Source organism: Kogia breviceps, chromosome 2 (assembly GCF_026419965.1).
Source record: "Kogia breviceps isolate mKogBre1 chromosome 2, mKogBre1 haplotype 1, whole genome shotgun sequence".
Classification (NCBI taxonomy): Eukaryota; Metazoa; Chordata; class Mammalia; order Artiodactyla; family Physeteridae; genus Kogia; species Kogia breviceps.
This window is the reverse complement of record NC_081311.1, coordinates 61403105-61430801: the sequence shown is the minus strand read 5'-3', so window position 1 is coordinate 61430801 and position 27697 is coordinate 61403105. Positions and strand designations below refer to the sequence as shown.

Sequence of the window (27697 nt, the reverse complement as noted above, 5' to 3'; positions counted from 1 at the left end):
ACTGAAGGATATTTGGGTTGCTTCCACCTTTTGGCTATTGTGAATAGTGCTACCATGTACATTCATGTACAAGTATTTGTTTGCCTATCCGCTTTCAGTTTTTGGGGGGATATACCTGGGAGTGGAATTGCTGAGTCTTATCATACCTCTATGTTTAAGTTTTTGAGGAATGGCCAAACTGTTTTCCACAGCAGCTACACTATTTGGCATTAATACCAGCAATGTAAAAGGGTTCCAATTTCTCCACATCCTCAATTTTCTTCTTCTTTCTTTTTTTCAAAAATTATATCCATCCTACTGAGTGTGAAATGGTATGTTATTGAGGTTTGATTTACATTTCCCTAGTGCCTAATGATGCTGAACATCTTTTCATGTGTCAGTTGGCCATCTGTATTATCTTCTTTGGAGAAATCTCTATTCAAATCATTTGCCCATTTTTGAGTTGGGTTATTTGTCTTTCTGTTGCTGAGTTGCAAGTTTCTTTATATTAATATATTCTATACACTAAACATATCAGATATAGGGTTTGCAAATATGTTCTCTCATTCTGTTCATTGCCTTTTCACTCTCCTGATAATGTCCTTTGATATACAGAAATTTTAAATATTGATGAAGTTCTATTTGTCTATTTTTTTCTCTTATTGCCTGTGCTTTTGATGTCGTATCTAAGACTCCATCACCAAATCCAAGATCATGAAGATTCACCCCTTTTTCTCTAAAAGTTTTGTAGTTTCAGCTTTTATATTTAGGTCATTGATCTATTTTGAGTTAATTTTTATATTAATGTGAGGTAGGGGTCCAACTTCACTATTTTGCATGTGATATCCAGTAGACCCCATACCATTTGTTGAAAAGATTATTCTTTCACCACTGAATGGTATTGGCACCCTTGATGAAAATAAATTGACCTTATATATGTGGGTTTATTTCTGGACTCTCAATTTCATTCCATTGATCCTTGTGTCTATTCTTATGCCAGTACCACACTGCTTACGTTTTTATAATTTTTAAAAACTGTGGTAAAATGTACATAACATAAAATTTACCACGGAACCATTTTAAAGCATAAAATTTGGTGGTATTGAGTACAATCACAATGTTATGTAACCATCACCACTACCTAGTTCCAGAACGTTTTCATAACCCCATTTGGAAGGAAACCCCTTATCCATTAAGCAGTCACATCCCACTGCCCCCTCCCTCTAGCCCCTGGAAATCACTAATTTGCTTTCTGTCTTTATGGATTCATATTTTTTTGATATTTCATATAAATGGAACCATACCTAGTTATTTTCTTAGTGGCCACTCTGAAGATTACAATTAACATCTTAAATTCACAGCAACCCAGTTTGAATAAATACCAACTTAGCTTCAATAGTATTAAAAAACTCTGTTCTTGTAGAGTTCCATTTCCCTGTTATTTTTGCAAATTACATTTTTATACAGTGTGCCCATTAACATAGATTGATAATTACTGTTTCCATGCATTTGTCTTTCAAATTAAAGAGGGATAGATAAGAGTTATAAACCACAAATAAAATAATACTGGCTTTTATATTTACCTATGTTGGTACTGGTGCTATTTTTTAATATAGCTTCAAGTTACTATCTAGTGTCCTTTCTTTTCAGCCTTAAGTACTCCTTTTAGCATTTTTTGTAGGGTAGATCTACTAGTAGTAACAAACTCCTCCGCTTTTTTTGTTTATCTGGGAATGGCTTAATATCTATCTCCTTCACTTCTGAAGGATAATTTTGCAGGTATAGAATTCTTGGTTGACAATTTTATTCTTCTTTCAGTACTTTAAATATGTCATCCCACTGCCTTCTGGCCTTCATGGTATCTGATGAGAAACTGGTTGTTAATCCTATTGTGTATAGTTTGTGTGTGGAAAGTTGCTTCTCTCTTCCTGTTTTCAAGACTCATCACCTTTAGCTTTTGACAGTTTGATTATAATGTATCTCAGCGTGGGTCTCTTTGAGTTTAACCTATTGGAGTTATTTAGCTTCCTGGATGGGTAGATTCATATAGTTCATTAAATTTGGAAAGTTTTGAGCCATTATCTCTTCAAATATTCTTTCTGTTCCCTTTTTTCTCTCCTTGCCTTCTGAGATTCCTATTGTACATATGTGGTACACTTGGTAGTGTCACATAGGTCTCATAAGCTTTGTTCATTTCCTTTTTTTGTTTCTCAGACTGGAAAATATTAATTGACCTATCTTCAAATTCACTAATCATTTTTCCTGTGTATTCAAATCTGCTGTTGAACCCCTTCACTAAAATTTTCCTTTCAGCTATAGGAAATTTTCAGTTCCAGAATTTCTATTTGATACCTTCTTATAATTTCTATCTGCTTTTTCCTATTAGTTCATACATCATTCTCCTTGGTTCCTTTAAGTTCATTGCCTGTAGTTTCTTTTAGCTCTCTGAGTATATTTAGGACAGTTGATTTAAAGTCTGTCTGTAATAAGTTGCAATATCTGAGCTTTCTCAATGATAGTTCCTATTCCTTTTTTTCCCTGGGCCATACTTTGTTTCTTTACAAGCATAATGTTTTTGAAAACTGGACATTTTGTATATTACAATGTGGTAATTCTGGAAATAGGATTCTCCCATCTCCTCAGGGTTTGTTGTTGCTGCTTGCATGGGTTGTAGTCATTTCTTTAATAATTTTTGTAAATTCTTTTGTAAATACTTTGTCCAGCATGGTCACTCAAGTCTCTGTTTCATACCTTAGTAGTCAGCTAGTGATCTGACAGAGATTTCCTTAAGTTCCTGGATCCAAAGGATGGGGAAAAAAAAAACCTCTCAAGATCCTTGCAGACTGGCTCCGTGTCGGGCATTCTTTCAATGCTTAGTCACTATTTATAATTCTGCCCTTGCCTTCATTTCTTGCTTGCTTGGAAGCTAAACATCAGCCAGAAGTGAAAGGTTAGGGTCTGTTGGGGTTTCCTCTAAGTATTCACTTGGCCCTGGGTGTGCACATGACCTTCCAGATTCACCAGTATATGGTAGAGCATTTCAAAATCCTTGTTTTCTCACTTATCTCCTGCTGCAGGCTCTTCTTTCCCAGCTTTTTGGTTTGTCTGCTGCTTGTCTTCAGCTGCTGTGGCTATATATTTACCTTTATGCTTTTAATAAATGCCACCTGGGAGGTCACCCCAGCCCTAAGAAAGCTCCAAGGTAGGCGAAACAAACACAAACCCCCAAGCTGATTCCTCATTGGCCAGACAGGTCAAGGCCCACATTCATATTCTCTGAAAACAAGTCTGCCCTGCCCCCTCTGGCACCAGGGAGCTATACCATGAACGCACAATCTTAATGGCTGCCACTGTGCTGGGGGATTGGGGGTGGTCATCAGGTAAGTTAAAACACCACAACATTCTCTTACCAAATTTCAGCAGCTTCTTTCTTCTTTAAGCATTTCCCTAGTTGCTTAAAGTCTGATTAGTTAGATTCCACAGACCTGAAAAAGCTGATCGACAGTTTTCACTAGCTTAATTATTGTCTTAGTGGAGGTGTGTAGTTTTGGCGTTACCTACTCTGCCAATTTTGGTCTCTTTATACTTTTTGACCTTGAACAATTTGAAAAGTACAGGTGAATTATGCTGTAAAATATCCCTCAATTTGAATTAGGCTGCTGTTTTCTCATGGTTACATTCATATCTATTTGTCTATTATAAACTATGAATTCATAATGATATCTCTAATTCCATTCTAATACCAAAGAGCACAATTCAGTCTTGCCCTTTACACACGTGTTACTCCCTTCTCCAACAGAGAGAAATCTGGTTCCCATTATCCACAATATATTTACTCATTTGCTCATGCTTAGAATACAAGGAAGATAGTTTCACAATTGCTAATTATCTCTGCAAAAAACGAATGTATCATCTAGAGTTCAATATTTGTTACAGTTTTAAGTAAAATCCACTTATGGTGAAATGCACAAATCCAATATACGATTCAATGAATTTTATAAATACATATCTGAGTAACCCAGATATATACTTGGGTTACAGAACATTTCTGCCATCCCTGATGTTTCCTTTATGCCCCTCCACAGTTAATTCCCACCATATTTTTGCACCACAGATTAGTTTTGCTTTTTCTAGAACTTCCTATAAATGGTATCACCAGTATATACTCTTTGGTGTCCAGCTTCTATGGTTCAGCATGTTGGGGAGATTCATCCACACTCTATTTATCAGTAACTCATTCATTTTTATTGCAGAGTAGTATAATACTCACCAATAAAATTAAAAATATTAAAAATAAATAATTTATGCAATTTATTTTGCATATACTAATGCACACAAGTAATATCACAATTTATTCATTCCTTTAATGATTAAACAGGCACTTTTCAGTTTTTGGCTATTCTGACTTTCCTCAAAGTTGTACTTCTTTTACTTGCACCATCAATGTATGAGAGTTCTAGTTGCTCCACATCATTGTCAACATTTATGTGGCCAGTTTCTTTAATTTAGCCATTTTAGTGGTATCTCATTGTGGTTTTTTTGAGCATTTCCCTGATGACCAAGTGTTTTAAGCACTTAGTTTACTGACAATTAATATATCTTTCTCTGGGAAGTATCTATTCAAGTCTTTTGCCCATTTTTTTTTTTTTTTTTTTTTTTTTGCGGTATGCGGGCCTCTCACTGTTGTGGCCTCTCCCGTTGCGGAGCACAGGCTGCGGACGCGCAGGCTCAGCGGCCATGGCAAACGGGCCCAGCCGCTCCGCGGCATGTGGGATCTTCCCGGACCAGGGCACGAACCCGTGTCTCCTGCATCGGCAGGCGGATTCTCAACCACTGCGCCACCAGGGAAGCCCTGCCCATTTTTAATTGGGTTGTTTGTCTTTTTATTACTGATCATTATATGTTCTGGATATGAGACTCTTTTCAATGTGTTAGCCAGACTCCAAAATAACCCCAATGTTTCTTGCCTCCTGGTATTCATGTCCTTGTGTAGACCTAGTCTCTTCCCACATTGAATCAGGGTTGGTCTGTATAACTAATAGAATACAGCAAAAGTGATAATGTGTGACTTCTGAGGCTAAGGCATAAAAGGCCCCTTGCTCTGCTGGAGGGAAGCCAGGTCTCATTTGAACAGAACACTCAAGCAAGCTTGTGGAGCACCTACAGAGGGAGGATTTGAGGCCTCCCAACCACAGTCAGTACTATCTTATCAGCCATTTGAGTGAGCCACATTAGAAATAAATCTTCCATCCTTGGTCAAGCTAGATGGCAAAGGCCCTAGCCAACAGCTGACTAAAGCCATTTCTAAGCCATTTGTTGAAAACACCTTCCCTTCCCCATTTAATTATTTTGGCACCTTTGTTAAAAATCAATTTATCATGTAAGTGTGCATCCACTCTTCTATAATAGCTTCTGACTTGAGTAGCCTATTTTCTTTTGAAGGTCTTTTTTTTTTTTTTTTTTTGTACGCTGGCCTCTCACTGCTGTGGCCTCTCCCATTGTGGAGCGCAGTCTCCGGATGCACTGGCTCAGCGGCCATGGCTCACGGGCCAAGCAGCTCCGCGGCATGTGGGATCCTCCCGGACCGGGGCACGAACCCGTGTCCCCCGCATCGGCAGGCGGACTCTCAACCACTGCGCCACCAGGGAAGCCCTTGAAGGTCTTTTGATTACTAGCAAAGTATATGATTGTTTTCCAAAATATAAATAATGCAGCTTGAGGGACTCTGCATGAGATGCATTTGGGGTCAAGGTTTAGGCCTAGCCACCTCTACCATTAGAGCAATTATAAAGTCTGCAGAGATAACAAAGACGTCACTGAACAGACCTTAAATTGTATATTGACTGAGAATTACTACCAGAACATACCTCCATAGGGGCTATTTTATACTGACACTTTCCAATGCTAATTCAGTTAGTGTGATTGTCTCCAGGAGGACAACCCCTACTCTACAGCATTAAATAGGATATGTCCATGTTTGCAATCCTAGTCCTCTAAAGGAGAAAATACTTCTATTTGCAGGGCTATCTATGAGATCTCTGCTGTACTGAATACAGTTACAGGGACCAGGAGAGGCCAAAAGAAGGTCAAATTGCTCTACATAAGAAAAAGTTGAAGAAGACATCTGGGAGAAAAAAAATATAGAAGGAAAGGGGACCCTCGAAAGGTGAGTCAAAAAGAGGAAGGAGATGTGACCAGAGAGTAACAGAAAGTATCAAAGTTGGGAAAACAGAGAAAAGAAAGCATGTGAGCACATATGTGCACACATGTGTTTGAGAGAAAGGACAGAGAATATATGTTTTGCAGTAGCTCTTTAAAAACAAGAAAGGGACTTCCCTGGTGGTGCAGTGGTTGAGAGTCCACCTGCCAATGCAGGGGACACAGGTTTGATCCCTGGTCCAGGAGGATCCCACATGCCGTGGAGCAGCCAGGCCTATGCGCCACAGATACTGAAGCCCCCATGCCTGGGGCCCATTGCTCCACAACAAGAGAAGCCACTGCAATAAGAAGGCCCCACTCGCCACAACTAAAGAGGGCCCGTGCGCAGTGGCGAAGTTCAGTTGGGTCTTCACACTTGGCGAAGACCCAACACAGCCAAAAATAAATAAATTAATTATTTTTAAAAATTAATTAATTAATTTTAAAATAAATAAATAAAATAAAAACCAGAAAGAAAGATGTTTAAAGAGGACTTTTAAATTAGCCATGCTTTGTGATGTGCCCTGTGCAATACAGTCTTCTAATTCTTTAGTAAAGGTCTACATTGTTCTTCCATGCTTCAGGAGTTGGGGTGGGGGTAGAAGGAGACAGGGAGAGAAGTTACATTATGTTTTCTGAGGCATCCACTTGTCAAAGAGTAGTTCAGGTACATTTAGGATTACACAACTATCTATCAATATTAATTCTAAGAATTTATAAGTGTGTTTTCAAGTATCCAAAACTCCAAAGATAACTGTTATAAAATTCATGACATATATTAATCACAAACACCTAAACAGTCATAAAACCATCATATTTGATCCCTCAAATTATTTAAAGTTCGGAGGAGAATCAAATAAATATGTCAAGATTTGGAAAGAAGTGGGAGTTACCAAAAACCAATTTTTAGACTATTTTGTGTTGCATGATAGTTTGTTAGCTGATATTCTTAAATCAAAGGCCTGATTCTACCATAAATGATATCCTCAAGTCAAACAGCCAAGGCACAAGGAGAATCTGTGAAAATAGATATATTGGAGTTTAATAATGAATAAATTTTTAAAAGCACCGAAGTATGGTGAAAATGGAAAATCAAGATTCAAAGAAGTAGAGTGGAAGGAAGGTTTTTGGTTATTTTTTCTTATTCCTAAAGTCTTATCAGTGTTTAATTTTGCAAATTGAGAATGTCAAGTAAACTGTTCCTTCACTTAATCTTTTGGATAAAGTTTAATCTTTGACTAAATTTTAAGTCATTTTTGTCCTAAGCAAATACCATTTATATACTTCAGGGGTGATATGGAGGCACTGTGCAAGGAAAACATAATCTTCCTTAGCAGATTGGTAGTAATGTTCATTTTCTCTCACTGTCTCAGATGTGGTTATTTATATTTTTTGTTCCTAATGAACATTTATATTAATATGTATTTTTACTAGTGAAATCTATCACAAGGATTTGTATTTAACTCAATATAAGTAATAAATTCAATATAAATAATAAACATAAGACTAAAAGGAAGAAATCAATATAAAAGTCAAAAGAAATAGAATATACTTCAATTCTATTGTAAGACCATATAATGTGAGATTAAGTAATATATTAACATATCATTCAGTAAAAAAATTTATAGAAACTTATATTAAAGCCCCTGAGGTAAAATTCTAGCAACTACTTCAGTGCATATGCTGAAAATTAAACAGAACTGGGTATTTTAAAAAGAAGCTATAATTGCAGATACCTTACAGAGCATTATACTATTTTATGCATCTTAGAAGCTACATATCAGACACTATTATAATCACTTGAATCTCTGAAGTTAAGGCTGTGAAAGTGGAATGCAGGTAAACTGCTCACAATAGAATTTCTATTCAATTTACTGACAAATGTTACTCCTGTTTTGGAGAACAAGACTATGCAAAATATTTCAAAACAGTGTGCTCACTGACTTAAAATGAAATTTAACTGTTTTACTATTCATTTACATGAATAGTAAAATTTAAAACATGGCTACAGACTCAACATCACTAAAACATTCAAATTACTGACCTTAAGTACAGGCAAATAAATTAATAACCTCATAAGAATCCTGGTATTGATCTCAACTGTACCATATCCTGAATCTTTTAATTTTTTAGATAAGCAGAAAGATTTAAGAGTAAACTTACAGCAAATCAGCAATTACATGTGTAACTACTACACGTCTCAGTTAGTCTAAAACCTGAATTGTTTTACCAGGATGGCTTTGTGCTGAAGCATTCACACTCTGGTTTCTGACCAATCACAAAAACTTATGAAACATCTGGCTAAAGTTGCAGGTACCATCAGGAGCCCTGGGACTGGGAATTCCAGACATGATTCCAACTTGTTAATACTCACAGTGCTCAAACACTGAATCCTGTTATAATAGGATTGAACAAAATAGGGCCAATAATTTTGCCTTCTAGGACTCGACTGGATAAAGCCAAAGAGAAAAATCATATCTAGGAGTTTAACCTCATTATTTATTCTAGTTAAGATCCACTTTTCAAGTTCTATAGTTTGAAGTAAACTTTTTTCTATCGAGTAGAAGTTGATGGACTATGCCAGCAAAATAGATGCTAACACATCATCTAGAACCTCAAAACATCTCTGGTATATAGAAAATCTGATAAAGAATGCAGCTTTAGTATTTAAATTAAGATGTCATCCTTTATGAAACTGAAATAATTGGACTGTTTTAATATTGACATTTCTCTATATTGCTGAAATACATTTTGAAGCCTATCTAAATCCCTCAAGAAGTACTTGTGTTGTATTTCAAAAACAAATTAATGATAATAATATGCTTCTCCCAAAAGATGCAAATTCAGCATATAATTTCCAAATGATAAATAGTATTTCTACCTAAGGTTGGGGTGAGGGCAGGGAGAAAAGGTGTTAGAAAGAAAGAGAAAATTCAGCAATTTCCCCATGCAATTAATGCTCCCTCTTCATTATTTAGTTGGTGCACAGATGGATGCCAAAGCCTTGTGTAAGATATCAATCTTAAACAATCACACTATTCTCAATCAAACAGAAAATGTTGCACAGTTAAAATATGTGTTATTCTTCTTCCCCCATCCCATACCTGAACTTGCAGAAGATAGAATTTGGGGATATGTCAGATAAAAATTAAACCAAGATGTTTCTAATTTACAGTACTTTATGATTTCTACTTCTAACTCAGAGTTTCCAAATTTTTTAAAGGTATTATTGCATTTGAGGCAACAAACACAAATTACTGTGCAACAAACTGTGGAAGGTGAATGCTTAAGATCCTGGAAACTTCACTCTGCCAGAAAGCCATTCTCTTTTCAGTCCCAATTCTAACCACTTTAGCTCTGAGAACAATTCCAAACACCTAGAATGTAAATGTTTTCCTATTTCATTAACTAGATGGCTAAAGAGAATATGGATACAAATGAAGATACTTTAAAAAAACAGTGGCAGAAGATTTGATTAAAGCAATGATAAAAATTCAAAAGTCTACTGGAATAGCATTAACTTCAAAGAAATGATATAATTTTATTGAAATGATTTATTTCAGTCCTCAGTATCTGATGAGGTGTTCTCAAAACCCTAGATGGGGAAAATCATCAACTCTATTAGTTTCTACCACATTATGCCTGAAAACTTGCTTCAAGGCAGCTCTGGGTGGGAGAATCTATATTTTGTCATTATTGATTATATGCTACCCAAATCTAAGAATTTAATTTTGAATGTTGGCCACTCAAGTCAATCAGTGCTGAGAAAAACTGTCCTGAGCTCAGCAGCAGTCTTGGTTTCAGTCACATGGGTTAGAAAAGGCTTCCCTATCACTTCATGGAAAAACAACCTCACATACAAATTTTGAAAAATAAGTCAATATAGTATTTCACCTTCTCCCAAATTATTACAAGAAAAAATGCACCATAAGAACAAAAATAAAAGAGTTTCACTCTGAGGATCACTGTTCACACCCTTGATTTACACTGTTCTAGTAACTATCATCTCCCAGGAAATCCTTTAGATGAAGAATTTTTCAATCATTTTGAAATCAAACATTTTTAGGTATTCCTTGAATATCACCAACCATTAAAGACATATCAAGAATTTAAAAATTATAGTTTGCATGTTCTATGCCAGGCACTGTGCTAAACATTTGCATTATTTCTTTAAGTTCTCACTACAATTCTATGAGATAGGTGATACTACTGTCTGCACTTAACAGATGAGAAAACTGAGGGTTAGAGAAGTTAAATAAGAAACCCAAGGTGACAGTGCTATAAAGTGGCAGGACAGGTCATAGTCTGACTCCAGAACCCATGCATGAACTATTATATGTTGTACTGTATCAAATGCACAGAAATACATCAGGTGTCTATACTGTTTGCAATTTCTAAAATTTAATGCAGATTGAATATTTTTGGAGCAAAACATAGTTTACTATTGTAAAAGATTAATCTTGAGGCTTAGCTTGTATTAGCTCATTTATCTTGAAGTTGAAGATGAAAATCTAGTTAATGATGTAGGTGCACATCATATTTTTATGCCCTGATTTGTTCAAATGTATATTTTAATCATTTTCAAAATGAGTATCATTAAAAGAATGTAATGATTCTCTATAATCTTCTTAATTAATAGATGTTACATTGATCTATAATTGGAGAAGCTTTTTATTTATATATAGAACTTCTAAAAAATGCACCATGGCAAAGCCAAATATGCCAACCAAGAACTATCCTCACACTTTCTCCGCAACCAAAGGTCATCAATAGATATCAGTTGAGAACACATTTTTACCAGAATAGAAGAAATAAAATGTTTTGAGTGGTTTTCACAGAAATCTATTTGTGTAACTTTGAAACATGCTACTGTGTTTGTGCTAAAATAATTTAAAAATGGAAGTTAGTTTGGAATGAAGTCCTCTCATATCAAAGTGAATTTCAAATCTTGTTTCATGATGGAAAAGCTAAACATAAAGGTGTTGGAAATGTAATGGTTAGTCATGTTTATGCTTTCAAATCAACGATGATAAATCAAATGGGTTCACAGATGATCCCAAATTCAAACACAACAGAATCTAAAATAAAAATGTATTTAAAGACATCTTAATAGAAGTCTTAATATTTGGGACAACCAAATATACCAACAACCAACTATACCCTCCTTGGGAGCACTTAATGATTATATTATTGTTTCTTTGTTCAAGATGAAAAATCAAGCACATGGGTTAAATCAACAAACTTTAGTAGTGGTGGAACTCAGAGACTGGAAAGAGACATTATGGATACTCCTCACAGCAATATAATAAGTACTGACACCATTCATAAGCTGCATCTGAAGAACAGCACTCATATTATGCTACCAGAAAAACAAAATGATTCCAGCCTTTCCACAGGCAATAGGAACTCAGCATGCAAAGAACAAATCCCTGTAAGGAAGCAAGCAAGAAAGTCCTCCTGTATAAAGTAATTGCTCATTGACCTTTGGAAGCTTAAACAATTTATACTAGTGTCACCAAAATGAGTGATATTTATAGAACCCAATATAAACAATTCCTCCACTACCTATTCTAAGAAAAAGAGTTTATTATTTTTAATATAAAATACAAATATATTTTATATATAATATAAAAAGCTTATTAATAAGATATCCTTAAGAATACAATAAAACTTGATTCTGAATCCTTGATCAACAAAGGATACTACCTTCCATAGTCAAAGTTTAAAGAAGACTGATGCTCTTTGTCAACTACAGAGGCTGACTACTCAATGCTGCAGGTTCTGGAGACTTCCAAGTCCTTACCAATTCCTACCTCTTTTCTCTTCTCATTGTCTAGTAAGGACACCTAAGTGAGGCAAGTCATTTTAAATCTCTAAGCCTTAAACCACACAATTATCAAAGGAGAGGAAGAATTTTTAGCTGCCTCCTACAAACTGTCCTGCCATAAACAGAGAACTGGAAGTGGCTATCCTCAATCACAGGTGTTAACACCTCATTTGATTTACACTCCTTAGCACTCTGCATGATGGTTGTGCCACAGCTATTCTAAAACAAAATCTCCAGAATTAGAAACACTGATAATGGGATTATCAATAAATTATTCTGATACAGTAATTTAAATATTTGTTGGTTTGTTTCAGAATGCAATTAAAGGCAAAGGTAGTAAAATAATCTACTGCAACAATAACAGGATGATTGGTTTGGGGGTTTGGTAAGGAGACTACTAAAAATATGTACCATTTTAAGAACAAGGAAGCACAGGGAAAATGTTGTATAAAAATAAACAGCACCTTGTGATCTTCATTAATTAAATAATTATTTTAAACCAAAGGATGTTCTAATTAAGCTTAGTTTATATTTTTATTAAGAAATGCAAGAGTAATGTTTTTTAAGAGAAATGTTTTTTAATGAATATATTTTGAATACATTTTAATAGTTTATAAACTATAATTAAGAAGTCTAAGCCTTCAAAGATCAATTTGAAAAGTACTTCTTAGGCATGTCCTTGAAATTCTCCTTTGTCAGCCTGTAATCTATATATTCTTTTTTATGATTTTCTCCATGTATTTGCTGCTTTTCCAATTAAAGTTGTTGATTAGCTCAAAAATGCAAAATAATGAAGTCTTTCTAAATGTTCCATCTGTTTCCCCTTAAGTCATTTTATTGAGCAAAGTACAACTAAGCAACTGCTTATCTGTATTTATTATTTAAGAAATTTCAAAAGAAAAAAAAACTACTAATTTTTCACTTGAAGTTACTGTTGTCTCACCATCCCTGCTACAGTTCAACTAGGAACATGGCATCCCTACTAAGACTATTTAAATGACCCAAGTAACTGAGGATCCATTATACAATGATTAAAACAGTTTCTTGACCTTTGGTGTGACACATAATGTTAAAACTTCCTTTTAAATTATGCTAGGTACTATATTCTCAAGGACTTGTGCAGTGTTTGAATTGTCATATTAAAGATTCGTTAATTTAAAGTGACAGAAACTGAATCATTCTGAAGGGAGCAGGGAAAGAACATGAACATGCACTGAACCTTTGTCCCTGAAGCGTTACTATGGGTCTTGAAACATTAATTAATTTAAGGCACATGCTGCTGAGTCAGTACCTGCCAGAAATCCTGATCAGAAGATGAGAAAAAGAAAAAAAAATAACATTGTCTGATTATATGAACAAAAACTCCCAAATCAAATATATTTATATCACAAACTATTATAACATATAAAGGACCAAATGTGATTTGGAATAAAATCACTGAACACTCGAAACAGGAAATGAGCAATACATAAAAATATTTTATATATTATCTGCTAGGTACAGTAAGACAAAACAAAACAAAAACCCAAATAACTCAATTCCTAACCTCACCGAAAAAAAACATACAATTACAGAAAAACTTCACATTACTATAAAAAGAAAACACATGAATAATTACCTATTTCTTAAAGAAAAGGGAAAGCAAACACTTAACTTCTTTCCATGGGTAGTGAAACCATTTCCTTAATTAAGGTTTCCTTTAAGGGTATCTCACTATCATTTCATGATATACTATTTTTTAACTTCATGGCAAATTCATTGCTTTACCACCTATATTTAACATATAGGTAACCAAACTCAGATGAGTTCAGAGGATTAATAACTACTCTAAGGAAGAGCTCAGAATGACTACTTAGAAACAGGTCTCTTGAAAAATTATGTTGCACTAAATAAAGTACTATTCATGTTAGTAACAAAAAGCCAGCCATCATGAAGGCTGGCACTGATGAAGCAGTTTAAGTTAGCTAATTCAGCTGGGTACCACTCCAAAGTACCTTCATATATCAAATGGTTGTAAAGATTTTTTTTCAACAAATAAACTTCACTGTCTGTGAAATAAAATTTGACCTGAACTTATCATACTTCTCAAACCAACCTTAGTAGCATGATAAAAGTTCTTGACTGAAAAATATATGCTATCAACAATTTACAAGCCTAAGGCTAGGACTGATGTGACAGAGACCCAAAGGATTTTACAGTACTGTGGTGAGATGAATCACTGTGAACACAGAACAGCTCAGATAGGAGAAATCAAACCAGAGGTCTCTCTCCAGTTCATAGACTAGCTTAATCCCGGCCAATTGCTCATTACAGAGATGGCACAAGGAGATTTTTATGGCTGATTTAACTGGGAAGGAAAGAACAACGGAGACCGCAATTATGAAGAGCACATGCTTTTCTATAGCATTTCATACAAACCGAGAAAGAAGATAACATACATGATAGCAGCTAACTCCTTTCATAAATTGAGTAAAGGGCTGAAAGTCATGACAAATAGCTATAATTTGTAGAGCCAGATACTTTGCCTATTGTCCTGATTTTATAGTTACAGAAGATAATTGACACTCAGACGTTAAGTGGTCACTTGCCCAAGGTTATCCATCAAGTATGTGGCAGAGTCCATATCTGAATACAGGATTGTCTATATCCAAAAGCACATTCTCTCATCCTGCACTATTACACACTAACAAGTACAGCAATCCATAATTTTGTATTTTTCATATTCGATTCAGAATACTTACATCTACTAATCATTTACATGTAGCTTGTCAAATACTCAGATGCTCAAATTGGAAATCCCTTGTAAAATATTTCAGACACCAAAACCAGATTTTCTGAGGACTGCAGTGTGTAAAAGAGAACTAAAATTGCTAATTTGTAAGAAGAGAGAAAAATGAGAAAATGGTTTTAAAATAATTTAAAGAACTTTGGATGGGAAAGAAGGAAGACAAAAAAATCTGAGACTAAAAATAAAACAGAAAATTACAACAGGTGTCAAAGGATTTTCTGAAATGCTGAATCTGTACTTGATTTCATTTGGGTAATGTAATTACATTTTAAACGTCTGCTTGTCTAAAGACTATAATGAGTAGCCCTATTCAAATTATTCTACATTTAACACACAACCAATCAATATTTGAAAGAGTAAATAGTTTAGTTTGTAACAGAAATACTATTTTCTCTGCTATCTTGACTACAATGAGCAGGATCCAGTTTTTGAAATACAGATGACAGTTTTCACCTTAAAAGTGATGCCTTCGATTAAAAAAAAAAAAAAAAAAGACAGCATTTTCAAAATGCAAGTGGTGCTCACGGCATATGAGAAAACACTGGTGCAAATAACAGTGAAGTTGAAAATCTAATTTCTAAATTCAGGCATTAAAATTTGTATATCTCGTGTTTTCTTCCTTTAAAATGAAACACTATGTGGTTTCTCAGGTTAATATTGGCTTCTAGCTGTACTTCATCAAAGCAGAAAAAATTAACTTCAGTACTCTTACCAAAACCAACGTGAAATAGCAAGTTCTTTCTCGCACAAATAGCATTAAGTTAGTAAAATAAAAGAAATATTTGATGAGAAATTTCTATTTACAAATAGATCATACAGACAAGTAGCTTAGATATATGAAAGGTGGTATAGCATAGTCCTTAAGATGGTGAACTCTAGAGCCAGACTACCAATTTGGAATCTTGGCTCTACCACTTACTAACTGTATGATCTTAGGCCAAAAAAAAAAAAAAAAAAAAGTTACTTAACTTTTATGTACTTTAGTATCTTATTTGTAAAATAATGAAAATAGTAAGCTATCTAAAAGAGTGGCTGTGTGGATTAGAGTAATTATGTATAAACACTTAGAACAGTGTTTGGCATATAATAAACACTCAAAAAACTTCAACTATTCTTCTTTTTCATATTATTATGATTAGTAGTAGTAATAGTTCCCTCAAGAGACAAATAGTCAAGCATTTTTCATTTAGATTTTACTTTCAACTGGAAAAATAAACCACTGACAACGAATGAGTGGATATGTTAATGGGGTTTTTTAAAAGGGCTCAATTATCACCCCTAAAATAATATATAATTATGAAAATATTTGTGGAGAACTTCAGCATTCAAATAATTGAAATACTTTATCCTCTTAGAATCTGTTACACTTTTTAGGGCAAATGGAAACATGGATCAAAAAGACATGGAGCAAAAATAATAAAATTCTGCCTATATATTCACATTTATCAATAGAAAGACCTGAATAAATACATCAATTCACCAAGAATTTAGAATTGACTGGTTTCAAGTCTCTGGAAACCAAAAGAAAGAGAGAGCGAGAGAGATGTGCCCAATTAACAATGCAAAATTCATAAGAATATCAATCCTGCTATAAAAATTTGAGCAAAATTAAAGCAATTCAAATAAATGTGAAGATTCACCAAACTCTATCCTATAAGAATTTCAGCAACACCCCCCAATTTACATTTCTTTGATCTGCAATACAATTTACTCTTAGAAGACAGGAAATCCCTCACATAACTTACAATACATGTCAAGGAGTAATAGTAATACTAGACCTTATTCCAGACTCATATTTTATCTGTGATATGAAGTAAATAATCACAACTCAAATAAAGCATTAAGAGTATTACATTACAGGAAAAAAAAAATCTGTCCACACTCCCCTTGGGGAACCACAACTTTTCCTTAAAGCGAATGGAATTTTAAACTTCATTTACCAATATTTTTAAAAGAACTTTTACCTAGTAAGCAATTAAAAGCATTTTGTTATATTAAAGCTTTGCTTTTTAACTACAGCTCCATCTTTTTTTCTGCATATCTTTTCTATTATAAACACTGTAATTGGTATTTCCTTTTCTAGACTTTGACCATACTTTTATCTCTTTCACCTCAATGTGAACAACATTTCATCTTAATTTGATTTAAATTGTTTTCCTGTTCCATGTAAACAAACATTCTTGTAAGTATCATAAAGGAGATGGGAATAAAACACATGTTAATTCTTTCTTCCAAATTAGGAGAGACTCTAAGAGGACTGTAATTACAAATAATGAAAAAATTCATTCCAGAGGCAGGACTTATGAAATGTTCAGGGAGAGGTTAGGGAAAAAGGCAACTTGATAGAAAGGAAAGAATAAAAAATCTATTTTCCAAAAAAAGAAATACATGGTGGAATGATAATGATGGACAATTAGTTTCAATGGGCGATTTTCACTGTTACTTAAAGTATGAACTTTAAAGTTTTTAGAAGAGAGAATAGGACTACATCAAAGCTCTGGAATACTGGTATTCTTTGCTTAGAAACAATTTTACCTAGACCATGCAGTTTTCTACTGTAACTTTAAAAAAAAGGTAGGGTTTGAGATGGGGAAAGTTGTCTATTATAGGCGACAGGAACAGAAAATACAAAACATGGGCTTCCCTGGTGGCGCAGTGGTTGAGAATCCGCCTGCCGATGCGGGGGACATGGGTTCGTGCCCCGGTCTGGGAAGATCCCACATGCCGCAGAGCGGCTGGGCCCGTGAGCCATGGCCGCTGGGCCTGTGCGTCCGGAGCCTGTGCTCCGCAACGGGAGAGGCCACAGCAGTGAGAGGCCCGCGTACCACCAAAAAAAAAAAAAAAAAAAGAAAATACAAAACATAATTTCTATATTTGGTATGCGGAGGAAAAAAAGGAGAAGTAGAGAAACAGGATAATGAAGGGTATAAACCACACCAATACAGGACAGCAATTAACTGATTAAATGAACAAATATCTGATGATTATGTAAAATACAGGCTCCACTTAGAAATGGTGCTTTGTTTTATAGACCAATTATTGGATGATAAAAAATTAAACTCAGGAAAAAATATAGTTTTCATTAAAGAAATAATCCAAAATTCATGAAATAACTGCATTAACAAATCATAAGGAGAATGCATGGACAATGTAGGGAGAGAGTGCATTTTTTAAAAATCTGTGATATATTACCCTAAAACAAAAGCCAGACCATATTTTGTATTACCATCTATATACTAGTGCTAACACTCTATTTATAATAATTTTCAAATATCCTCTAATAGAAAATCTGAACTCTTTCAAGCTTTGAGGTTTTTAAACTTTTAAACCTAGTCTGAATATTTTTACAAATATCACTGAACTACAAAATATATTCTTAAAACCAAAGGTCACTGACTATAGCTTCTTTATATTGAAATACAAGGCCTGTGTTAGTAGATGGTAGATAGTGAAATGCATAAATGATGCAAGTGCCAATAACAAGGTACTGCAAGACTTTTCTAAAAGGAAATTGCTAAGCATCCTTAGAGTAAGGGATTAGCATACATTAACATAAGGGAGTGATAAGCTCTGGAAAAAGATCTTCCCCCAAAATTCAAAAGCTGCTTAATCAAATTCAGTTTCACAGACTATCAGTTGAAACAGGAATGTTTCATTTACTTCTTGAGAATTTTCTAGTCAAAAAGAATAGAAGAAAAGATGACAAGTATCAAAGTAAGAAATAACTGTTCAATTATTTGTCAATATCAGTTGGGCCATTCTTTTCTACCTTGTATCTGGAGTTTGTATTAAATTCAAGTACAAATGAGAAAACACCCCAGGAAGATGATACTACTTCTACATTTGTTCTTGCTTTCAATGACAAAAGCACTAAAATGCAATTCAACTAGAAGGCAATAAAATAAGCTAGTATTTCTTACTGGTCAAATGATGGACTTAATTAAATGGTGTGCTGAATGTTAAAACAATGGGGGAATAAGAGGATGAGAATAAATATTTCTCGAAGCAATTTATAACTAGTTCATCTTCCAAGTTAAAAAAAAAAAAGAAAGAGCGAGAGAGAAAGAAAATTATCCATTAAAAAAATCAAAGTAAGTTTGAAAGGAAATTCCTCAAGGGTGTTAACTTTCTACTAATTTCTAATCATCATGCATGAAATTTACTATAATTACCACGCACATCTGTTTTTTCAACAGGATATTATCTTAGGAGTTATATACCCTGGAAACTGCTACTCAAGAATTGAGATTTTCTGATTGGGAAAACAAGAGTCATGAAGATCCAAAGGAAAATAATTAAGATCGACAGTTGAATAAGCATTGATATAATTATCGAGTGAAGAACTTGATGCATGGCAAAAATCCCTGGAAAAACTACTAAACTGATTAAACACTGAATGAAATTTGCACTCTTCATTATATAAGATTTAAAAACAGTATAGAAACTACTTTCTGAGACTTCATATGAAATAAAAGACAATTCATAAAGATATAAACTAGAGGTGAACTAAGTTTAAGAATCCTATTTAGGAAACATAACCTTCACTCCAAAACAAAACCTTAATAATATATTTGATAGAAATTAATACAGGACTTAAATGAAGAACCTGGCAAAGGAATTAAACATGCATATTACAACACGGATGAAAGGGAAATCTGTGCACTCTGCTAGGGGAACAAGCTATCTGGCTCAGGGTCACTGGCTCAGTTTTATACCTCCTTATATAAGTATCCCATTCCTCTATTTGCTTTCAGAACCCGTTCCGCTGGATGAAGTCAACTTTCATATGCCTGACTTTCATGTAGGTCATACTTTCAAAGATTATACATTAATATACTTAAATCTTGCCTTTCCTACTCTGATTTCAGAATTTTATGCTTCAGTGCATAAACACTTGCAACTATAATCTGCTAAGATTGCCTTCCAAACATAGAAGCACTGCTATTTTTGTTTCCATAGCAAGATGGGTACACAAATACTTTAATGTTTTACTGCATTTTACTCTTGCTATTTTATGAAAATGAGTGGAAATCAAAAAAAATGCAAATGGCACAAATGATAAGAAAGGTAGAGCTCATAAATTTAATACAACTGAAACAAACGTGGAGCTCATCAGTCATGCCAAAAGTTGCAAATTTTTAGCATCAAGTGGACAGGTACTGGCCAAAACAGGAAAAAATTAAACAGCACATATGAAACATGAGTTGCCATTAGGACTTCTATATTCGGGAGCTCTCTAGGAATGGAAATTCCCCTTTTAACATGTAAAGTTGCTGTTCAACTTGCACATATTCAACTTCTTTACATGTTTTCGGGTTTATGAGAGAACTGAATTCTCATGCTACTCTGGATTCCTTCAGTAGCCAAAAAAAAAAAAAAAGTGATCTGTAAAATTGATTTTGCAATAAGATATTAGTGGCATAATGAGTCATACCTCCAATAAATATGTGATTAACTGATTTTTTTCCAAGTCATCAAACATTTATTGATTACCTCTTATGTGCCAGGCATGCTCTGGACTCTGAGTGACATAAAGACAGATAAGACAGGGACCTAACCTGCCAAAGGCTCTGAAATCAGACCCTGACATCAATGTCTGCAGTAACCCCTCACATGGATAAGGTTATTTTATCATACATAAAGCAGAGACACCAAGGATCAGAGAGATTGGTCTGCCCCAAAGCAGAGCCAGGACTCTGAACCTGTGTCTCCTAACATCTAAATGCCCTTTCTTTTTGTTCATGCTTTCTTTTAGAATATGTGACTTTAAAAAGAGGATACCCACAGATGGAGGCACGGTGCCACTTGAATAGAAAAGGTAATTTTTAGGCTGGAAGCCTTGGCTGAGATCTCTCAGCTCTTAAGGCAGCCACTCATTCCTTCTACTTGTGCAGAAGACCTTAGCACTTATATCTTCACCTTACCAGTACATGTAGTTTTACATAAGGATGCAGGGTTGACACATTCCTGCAAGATCAGTTTCTACTAACCCTGACTTCTACCCACCTAGACCCTTGTTTGTAATCCTGCCCTTTCCAGCCACTTCATGATTTTCCTTCTGATTTCCTTCTCTTTAAGCTTTGTAGAGCCATCCCTGACTTGCTCTTCTTCCTTCTGCGCTTTCTTCCTCCTCTTTAAAATTAACCTTTTACTTTTCTTTCTCACCCTGTGTAATATTTTCTTTTTATTTTTGGAGAATTTAGCCTGAAAGGGGAAAACATGTTTAACTGAATGTTTTGAGATAATAAAATTGAAAGTTTTATATTCTCTACTAAATGATTTATTATATGATTTATTCAGGCATAAAATAAAGAATTGAAAGTAAGTATAATGCAAATTTATATGCAATTTGGGGTGCTCTTCATAATTGTTATACAGTTGTAAGACTTCTGTAATTTTCTAGTTAGGATTATTGCTATATACTATCAAAGCCTAAAGAAGGTCAAATCAGATAGGTGTTTTTATAAGAAATGTAAATGTAATATTGGGGGGCTTGTTAACCTTTATAATGGCTATTGAATTAAAATTCAAATGTCAACATACACTGAATTAGCCCTTAATATATACAGCGGGTAACCCAACAGTATTACCCTATACGGAAAAACACAGAAGAGCCTTCTGCTTGATTTTTTTCTGTAGAAGCATTTAAAGGCACTTACAGGCCTCCCAACCTAAGCAACAAGCTTTATTGATAAGACAAACAGGTATTCAGAAATTTCTCACAAATAATTCTAGAGGAACTTTAAAATCTTCTTAGTAAACAACAGGATATATACGTTGTATCATAGTTCACTCACCTTTCCATCAAAGCGTTTTATTGTATATTGATCCAGACCCAAGTCTGTAAAAGAGAAAAAACAATACTTAGCACTGATTATAACTCAGGTGAAACATATGAAATGACAGCTCTCAGTTTTGTTTCCAATCATTCAATTAAATGTACTAGATGGTTTAGCCACAACATTATTCAAAGTTCATAGAAATGAAAATTTTGTCCCACAAAGTGTCAGTGCTAAAAGACACCAACCTTTTATTTTATATATGAGAATATGAAGCTCTGAGATAAAGAGGGTAAAAGTTCATGTGCAAACCTATTCAACAGTAGAGCCAAACTAGAACCCTGGACACTTCCCAAGGTGATGCTCTTTTCCATTACATCAAAATGATATACATTACCTCTAAATAAGGTGAGGGATATTAGTTTAATCTGAATGCATAATAATTTTTTGTATAAAGTTAAAGAGAGAAGACTTTAATATCAGAAGACATTTTGCAACACACCTAAACAGATAAATAGACCATCTTAATACTACTTTTTAAAGGTGGGTTAAGGGACTTCCCTGGTGGTCCAGTGGCTAAGACTCCGTGCCCCCAATGCAGGGTGCAAAGGTTTGATCCCTGGTTCCGGAACTAGATCCCACATTCCACATCTAAAGATCCTGCATGCTGCAAGTAAAGACCCCATATGCTGCAATGAAGATTCTGCGTGCTACAACTAAGACCTGGCATAGCCAGATAAATAATAAAATAAATAAATTTAAAAAAAATAAAGGTGGGTTAAATAATAAATTTAACCTTGGGAATCCCTAGCACTGTGAAATCCTAAGCACTATGAAAGATAAAAGCAAGTATATTAAGTGCTCCTGAGGGCTGGGATTTTCCGTCTTTGCTGACTGCTTTATCCCAGTACTTGGAACAGTGGTTGATCAATAAATACCTAAAAAAAAAAATTGAATGAGTAATATACAATCCCTGCCTTGAAGAGTCACAATTTAGTAAGAAAGACATATACATATAATAATATTACAAGGAAGGATACAATGAGTTCAATAAGAGGGTGGTGTGGGAGTTTTTAGAGTGGAGAAATCAGTTCCCAATTACACTTATTTTTCTTGCATAATTACTCAGTTCTTTTCTTTCAGTTCTCACTTTATTCATGCCAGTTCAGACCCTTACCTTATTAGGCCCACAGTATTACAATGATAGGATTATCACTGCTCCCAAAGGAAGCTTTTTGCATTTCTGCTTCTACACATTTGGTTATACACATTCCTTATCTAAAATATGCTTCACCTTCTAGAAGCCTGCCCTGAACAAAATGAACCACTGACTGAAAAAGAAAGAGATAAGTCAGGAAAAATGAAAATTTAAAAACAAATCTAATTTAAAACCTCACAGATACTCAAGAAGATACCAGTCATAAAGGTAGAATATGCTTGTATGATAAGAGAACAGAAAACAAGAAAGAGTTGTAGACAATTAAAACTATGATTGCCTATCTCCCCCCTATTTCTTAATATACTGTCAAAAGATTAGGAAAAGGTCATCTCTCAGGACCACTGCCAAAAAGACAACAGGATGGAAAACAGAAAATAGAAGAGAGAATTATAGAGAAACAGAGACCCAATACAAGAGCTTATGTCATACAAGACCTTTTCTCATTCAGAAATAGATAAGAAATAATCCAAAAAGTATTACCAGAAAATTTCTCAGAGCTGAAGAGTGATACAAATTAAAAGAACTTATTTAAGCAAAATGAACAAAACCTACTTGTAATCCAGTTTTATGCTTGTAAAATTTTAGAATACCAAGAACAAGAAAATCCTCAGAGTTCCCAGAGTTCCTAGTCCTTTAAAAAGGAATGAGAATTAGTCTAGGATCATATATCTCATGAGTAAAACTTGGTACATCAACTAAGGGAAATATATGCTTACTAATTAGAGCAACACTGTCCAACAGAAATATAATGTGAGGAATAAATGTAAGCCACATGTATAATTAAAAATTTTCTAGGGGCTTCCCTGGTGGTGCAGTGGTTGAGAATCTGCCTGCCAATGCAGGGGACACAGGTTTGATCTCTGGTCCGGGAAGATCCCACATGCTGCAGAGCAACTAAGTCTGTGCACCACAACTACTGAGTCTGCGCTCTAGAGCCCGTGAGCCACAACTACTGAGCCCACGTGATGCAACTACTGAAGCCCATGTGCCTAGAGCCTGTGCTCCACAACGAGAGAAGCCACCACAATGAGAAGCCCGCTCACTTCAATGAAGAGTAGTAGCACCCGCTCGCTGCAACTAGAGAAAGCCCATGCTCAGCAACGAAGACCTAACACAGCCAAAAATAAATAAATAAAATAAATAAATTTATTTAAAAAAAAAATTTCTAACAGCCACCTTTAAGAAAGCAAATAATGTATAACTGATTCACTTTGTTATATAGCACAAACTGACACACCACTGTAAAGCAACTATACTCTAATAAAGATGTTTAAAAAAAAGAAAGCAAATAGAAATAGGTAAAATTAATTTTAATAATATACTTTATTTAAATGAATATATCCAAAATAGCATAATTTCAACATGTAATCAATATAAAACTTATTGAGATATTTCACATTATTTTTTATACTAAGTTTTCAAAATCTGGTGTGTATTTTACAATTATAGTACATCTCAGTTCAGACTAGCTACATTATAAGTTATTATCATAATATCCAAAAGAATTCAAAAATTAAAACATATTAAAGTGATTAGTTCTGTGACATAACTGGGAGGGTAGAGATATTGGAACAGAACTGTGTTTTTCATTAAGTGCTCTTCACTATAGTTTGGAAAATATTTTACCATGTGCATCTGCCAAATAAAGGAGGGGCATATAAGGACAGCCTGGCATGTAGGGAGAATTCCTTCATTTAAAAGCAAATACAGGGACTTCCCTGGTGGTCCAGTGGTTAAGACTCCATGCTCCTAATGCAGGAGGCCAAGGTTCGATTCCTGGTTGGGGAACTAAGTTACCACATACCACAACTAAGCCTGTGCGCTGCAACTACTGAGCTCGTGTACTCTAGAGCCCGCATGCCACAAGGAAGACCCGGAGCAGCCTAAATAAAAAGTAGAAGCAAATACAGATATAAAGTAGGCCAAGAGATTCATAATTTCAAGTTGGAAGAAATGATTATTTCATCTTGTTATATTTAGATTTCTTTACCTGTCAAATGAAGCAGATGGTTGGATTAGATCAATTCTTTTTTTTTTTTTTTTTTTTTTTTTTTTTTGCGGTACGCGGGCCTCTCACTGTTGTGGCCTCTCCCATTGCGGAGCACAGGCTCCGGACGCACAGGCTCAGTGGCCATGGATCATGGGCCCAGCCGCTCTGCGGCATGTGGGATCTTCCTGGACCGGGGCATGAACCCATGTCCCCTGCATCAGCAGGCGGATTCTCAACCACTGCGCCACCAGGGAAGCTATAGATCAATTCTTAACATGGTTGGGAATGGAGTATGGAAAGTGTGGATGGATGAAAGAATTCATGCTATCCTTACTCACTACTCCTCTTGAGATTCTAATAGGCCAAATTATTAGGGGGGGGGGGGGGGAGGGAGAAAGAAAGGAAAAAACACAGCATGTGTAGTTTGAAAATATAATCAAATGACTATCCTTCCATTTCTCCACCCTCATTCTTTGGGTCCCGGCTTAGAAACACTGGATGTTATGTTGTGTTCCCTAGGGTGCTTTCTATGAATCTCAGACTTCTCTTCAAAGAACTCTCACAGTCATTTAATGCTAACACTATCTCCCTCTTTTCATTAATGAGAAAGCTGATGCTCAAAAGGATTAAACGATTGTTTCTGATTTTAAGTCTAACAATCTTTTTAAATAGTGGCAGTTGCCTGTCTTTTTGAATCCATGGCAAAAATAATGTAAACATGCAGAAATACTGTAAGAATAGTCTCAGTTTAAGCTTCAGAGTGAATATCTAAAAGGAGGCTTATTTGAAAGATGATAGCTACTCATTTTGCCAAAAGACAAAAGTGAAACAATCAAATATGTCATTTTGATATATATAAATTAGAGCTTAGGTAAATGGAAACTCTATACAATTTTACTTAAGAAGTCCCAGCTATCTCTCAAAAATTTAGAGATTCATTTTTTCACTTTAATACTAGAATTTGTCCTAAAAAATGTACCCAAAGAATATCCTAAAACTTTATTAAAATAATTATATTTTCAGCTTATGTAAGTCTGCAAAAGTACAGCTCAAGTTCATCAGGTATGAGAGATAAATTTTTTTTTTAATCAAACTGCTGGAAACCAAAGACAAAGAAAAAAATCTTTGAAGCAGCCAGTTTAAAGTGCTGAAAGAAAAGAACTTCAACCCAGAATTCTTTATTTAGTGAAAATATTCTTTAAGAATGAAGACAAAATGAAAATGTTCTCAGATGAAGGAAAACGTAGAGAATTCATTACCATCCGAACTACTCTAACAGATGTTCTATCCTTCAAGGGGGAAGAAAATGATACCAGAGGAAAGTATGGAACTTAAGGAATAAATAAAGAGCAACAGAAGTAGCTAATATCTAGATATATATATATATAACAGACTATTTTGATGGTTGAAATAAAAACTTAAAACAATGTCTGGCAGAGTTTTCAACATATGTGGATGTAATACATATGACACTACACCATAAACTGGGGAGAAATCTTTATAGTGGTTAGATATCTATATTCCACTTGAAGTAGTAAAATTATAAATTCTCAGCAAACTATGAAAAGTTAACTATGTATATTATAATCCCAACAGCAACCATTAAATTAAAGATACACAAAGAAATATCGTCAACCCCCCCCTGCCAAAATCAATTAAAATGAAATATTTAAAAATCTTCAAATAATCTGAGAAGAAGGCAGGGAAGGGGTAAAAGAGGAACATAAAAAAGGGAAAACAAATAATAAAATGGTAGACCTAAATGTAAACATATCAACAGTTATATTAAATATAAATCATCTAAACACATTAATTAAAAGGTAGAAATTGTCATATTGGATAAAAATCATGATCCAAATATATGTTGTCCATAAGAAACCCATTTTAAATACAATGATATAGGTAGGTTAAAAGTAACACGATGGAAAAAGATATATCATGAAAAATGAATCAAAAGAAAGATTGAGTGGCTACATAAATATCAGACTATGTGGACTTTAGAGCAAAAAAAATATTAGCAAGGATAAAGAGGGTCAATTATATAATGATAAGAGGGTCAATTCACCATGAAGCTAGAATAATCCTAAGCATGTATTCACCTAATAAGAGTTTCAAAATATTTGAAGCAAAAACTGATAGAATGGAAAAGATAAATAGACAAATCCACACATAAAGTCAGAGATCGACACCCTTCTCTCAATAATTGACAGAGAAAGGAAACAGATAATCAGTAAGGATATGGAAGACAGAAAGATGGGCTTCCTGGGACTGGCCTGGGAAAAAGTGGGAAGGCAGGATTACAAATGGGTATGAAAACATTCTAGAGGGTGATGAATACGTTCATTATATTGATTCTGCTTACAGTTTCACCAGCATATACATGCAGTTAATATATCAAAACTCATGAAACACTTTAAATATATGCTGATATTCTATGTTAATTATACCTTAATAAATCAGTAAAAAGAAACAGACAGTACAAACAACCAAGGAGAAAAATGGTATGTTTGAGAATATTGACAGCTTTTGTATATTAAAAATTATCAGAAAAAAAATAAAAAGATGGGCCACTGGGCTTCCCTGGTGGCACAGTGGTTGAGAGTCCGCCTGCCGATGCAAGGGACACGGGATTGTGCCCTGGTCCGGGAAGATCCCACATGCCGCCGAGTGGCTGGGCCTGTGAGCCATGGCTGCTGAGCCTGTGCTCCATAATGGGAGAAGGCCACAACAGTTAGAGGCCCGTGTACCACAACAACAACAAAAAAAAAAAAAAAAAAAAGATGGGCCACAGACTTGGAATAAGTATCTGCAATATATATGGGCAGACTCCAATAGAGAATACACATAATACTTTTACTAATCAAATAGAAAAGTGAGTAGAGAAAATAAATAGGCAATTCATACACATGGCAATGTG

At 34.7% G+C, this 27697-nt stretch overlaps 1 protein-coding gene across 3 annotated transcripts in view; it reads right to left on the bottom strand.

Annotated features, from left to right (window-relative positions):
• MICU1 (mitochondrial calcium uptake 1) overlaps nt 1-27697 on the bottom strand; it is a 223996-nt gene that overhangs the window by 126967 nt on the left and 69332 nt on the right. For all 3 annotated transcript variants that reach the window (XM_059054213.2, XM_059054212.2, XM_067025421.1), the window contains exon 5: nt 21590-21633. In XM_059054213.2, coding sequence (XP_058910196.1) covers nt 21590-21633 — 44 coding nt within the window. The remainder of the gene's footprint in view (nt 1-21589; nt 21634-27697) is intronic.